General features: G+C 46.3%; 1 protein-coding gene across 1 annotated transcript; it reads left to right on the forward strand.

Annotated features, from left to right (window-relative positions):
• The first annotated feature begins 501 nt into the window (after positions 1-501).
• foxb2 (forkhead box B2) lies at positions 502-2317 on the forward strand. Its single transcript, XM_055049129.1, has one exon. The coding sequence runs from the start codon at positions 869-871 to the stop codon at positions 1829-1831; it is 963 nt and encodes a 320-aa protein (XP_054905104.1). The 5' UTR covers positions 502-868; the 3' UTR covers positions 1832-2317.
• The last annotated feature ends 444 nt before the right edge of the window (positions 2318-2761 follow it).

The following is a 2761-nucleotide window of genomic DNA, read 5'->3' on the forward strand; positions in this document are numbered from 1 at the left end:
GGGACTAGTGATGTTTTCTGTCTGCAGAACACATCTAGAATGTAAATGTTTTTTTATATCATGTCACATGGATCACAAATAGTTTGTCGAAATTATTCAACAAACAAGTGATTTAAAAAAAAAAGAAGTACAAAACAGAGGTCAAAGGTCAATGTGATGCAGAAAAGAAGGAAGGGCTTTGTTTAAGATACAAGGCTTTCAGCCCAGCTGATATATGTCACCGCAGATCTGCGTGACTGTGTTGGGCACAGCTCTTTTGATTGGCAAACAGCAGATTAGAACCAAACGCGCCGCACAGATTCGCCCCTCCCCTCATGACTTCACCCCACCTCTTCGCTCCTGCCACCCCGACTTCCACACACATTCACAAACACGCACTCACGCATGCACACAACCCTCTGCTCAGGAGTGGTCCTAAGTGTCTGAATAACAGATAACAGAGCCGACGACCTACGAGGGGTGGGATGAGGGGGGGCTTACAAAAACACGGCGCGACGAGTGTTAACGTCACACATGTGGAGGAGAGGAGGAAAGAAAAGAGGAGCCACACACAACCCGACCGTGCCAAGCGAGGGGACCTCATAACTTTTACCCACACGGGTTGTGTTTTTGCGCACAACTTTAAAGAGCGTCGTTTCAACAGAGAGACATCCAAAGAGAACCATGTTTGGATGCGCGCACCTCTGAAGATCCTCCCTGTCAGTCGCAGGCCTTTTTGGTTGACAAGGCGCAGTCAGTCTAATTTGATGGCTCAGATTTTTGGAATCAACCAGCTGGATGGAGTCTGACTGTCAAGTAAGCAAGCGCGTAAAATATAACTAAAAAGAGGTTGATTTAAAGCAGAAGCTTTAGGATATCAGTATCAGCTATGCCCCGTCCTGGGAAAAACTCCTACAGCGACCAGAAGCCTCCTTACTCCTACATTTCACTGACAGCGATGGCCATCCAAAACTCCCCGGAGAAGATGCTGCCTCTGAGTGACATTTACAAGTTCATCATGGATCGCTTTCCATACTACCGAGAGAACACCCAGAGGTGGCAGAACTCCCTCCGACACAATCTCTCCTTCAATGACTGCTTCATCAAAATCCCCCGGAGGCCCGACCAGCCTGGAAAGGGCAGCTTCTGGGCTTTGCACCCGGACTGCGGGGACATGTTTGAAAACGGCAGCTTCTTGAGGAGGAGGAAGCGTTTCAAAGTGCTGCGCGCAGAGCACATGGCCTGCAAGACGTCCCCAATGATGCACTACTTCCACCATCACCACCACCACCACCCGGGCAGCAAGCTAGGCGCCGCACCGGCTCACCCCGAACACCCGGTCGCCCCGGCAGGCGTGGGTCGGCTCCCTCACTTCCAGAGCTACGGGGGGATCACCTGCACGCAGCCCGGTGGGTTCAAGCATCCTTTCGCCATCGAGAACATCATAGGAAGGGACTACAAAGGCGTGGTGGCCGGCGGGCTTCCTCTCACCTCGGTCATGCACCACCTGGGTTACCCGGTGCCCCCTCAGCTCAGCAGCGTTGTCAACTCCATGTGGCCGCACGTCGGCGTGCTGTCAGAGACCATGAGCGGCGTGCCCGTGCCCGCGCCATCATCTGAGTACGCGCCCTTCAGCGTGTCCGCCAAGGGCCTGTACCACAGCGCCAGCGGACCAACCCTGCCCGCGATCCCGGTGCCCATAAAGCCGACCCCGTCTCTGGGTCCGATGCCCGGTCTAACGGGGATGCAGAGCGGCCCGACCCAGCTCTGCGCTGCAGGGTCGGTGATGGAAAAGAGCGATCTGCTGGAGGGAAAGGGAGTCCCGCTGCACCCGGCTCTGCTGCTGTCCTAACCGGGTAAAAAGTGTGTTCATTTCAGCTCCTTTTCCTCTCTTAAAGGAACTCGTGAGAAATAAATCAGAACAGGCCCATCAGAGACACAAACTTGTCACCGACTGTTGTAAAATACGTACTTGTACTCTGTAACTAATTTCTCATTTAGACATTTGTGTTTAAACATCCTAATTAATTTGCACACTTTGCAAGGGCATTTACCTCCAAAGTGGGGAATATAATCAGACAAGCAGATCCCAAAGAAAGCTTTCACTCAAAAGACTTTCCTAAATGCAAAATAAGAAATTATATTTTTTGCTGTCATTTAGTAAATCGTTGCGAGTCTGTTCGCTAAAGTAAAAGTAGGCCTTTTGCTTTCTTAAAAAATAATAATAATTAGGCCTGTTGCACTTTTTTTGTCTGTTCTTTAGCAATTTATTAAACATGTTATGACTGTATTATAATCCTATTTACCTGAAGATATTTATAAAGAATCTGAAACTCAATCCTGACTTTTGTATTTATTTTTTTTTACATTTCTTTTCATTTTAGCACAAATGGAATTTGCACATTTCCTCAAAGCATACCCTCCCTTTGACATAAGTGTAAACACTTGTAAATTAAATTGGTTTGTGAATGTAGGAATTGACATATAATTGCTTTGCTTTTAGATGAAAATATGCATTATGTGGGGTTCTATCAGCTTGTTAGAAATGTAGTAAAAATTACAGAGCTCAAGTAAAATGTAACATTTGTGATTAATTACATTTTTTAAGGACAGTTTTTATTTTTATCAGGAAAATTTAGCATCAAAAAGGGAAAAAGAAATAAAAAGAAGATAAACGTCTAATTTCCAACATTTGACTTTTACTGAATTGCTGAAAATTATGTGAAGGTAACCTTTTAACTTTTAACTGCTTAACAGAGATAGAACATAACTCAATTAAAAA

This window comes from Poeciliopsis prolifica, unplaced genomic scaffold (genome assembly GCF_027474105.1).
Source record: "Poeciliopsis prolifica strain line A6 unplaced genomic scaffold, Auburn_PproV2 SCAFFOLD028, whole genome shotgun sequence".
Taxonomy (NCBI): domain Eukaryota; kingdom Metazoa; phylum Chordata; class Actinopteri; order Cyprinodontiformes; family Poeciliidae; genus Poeciliopsis; species Poeciliopsis prolifica.

Coding starts and splice junctions, on each gene's coding strand:
- foxb2 (XM_055049129.1), top strand. CDS start 869: ATGCCCCGTCCTGGGAAAAACTCCTACAGCGACCAGAAGCCTCCTTAC.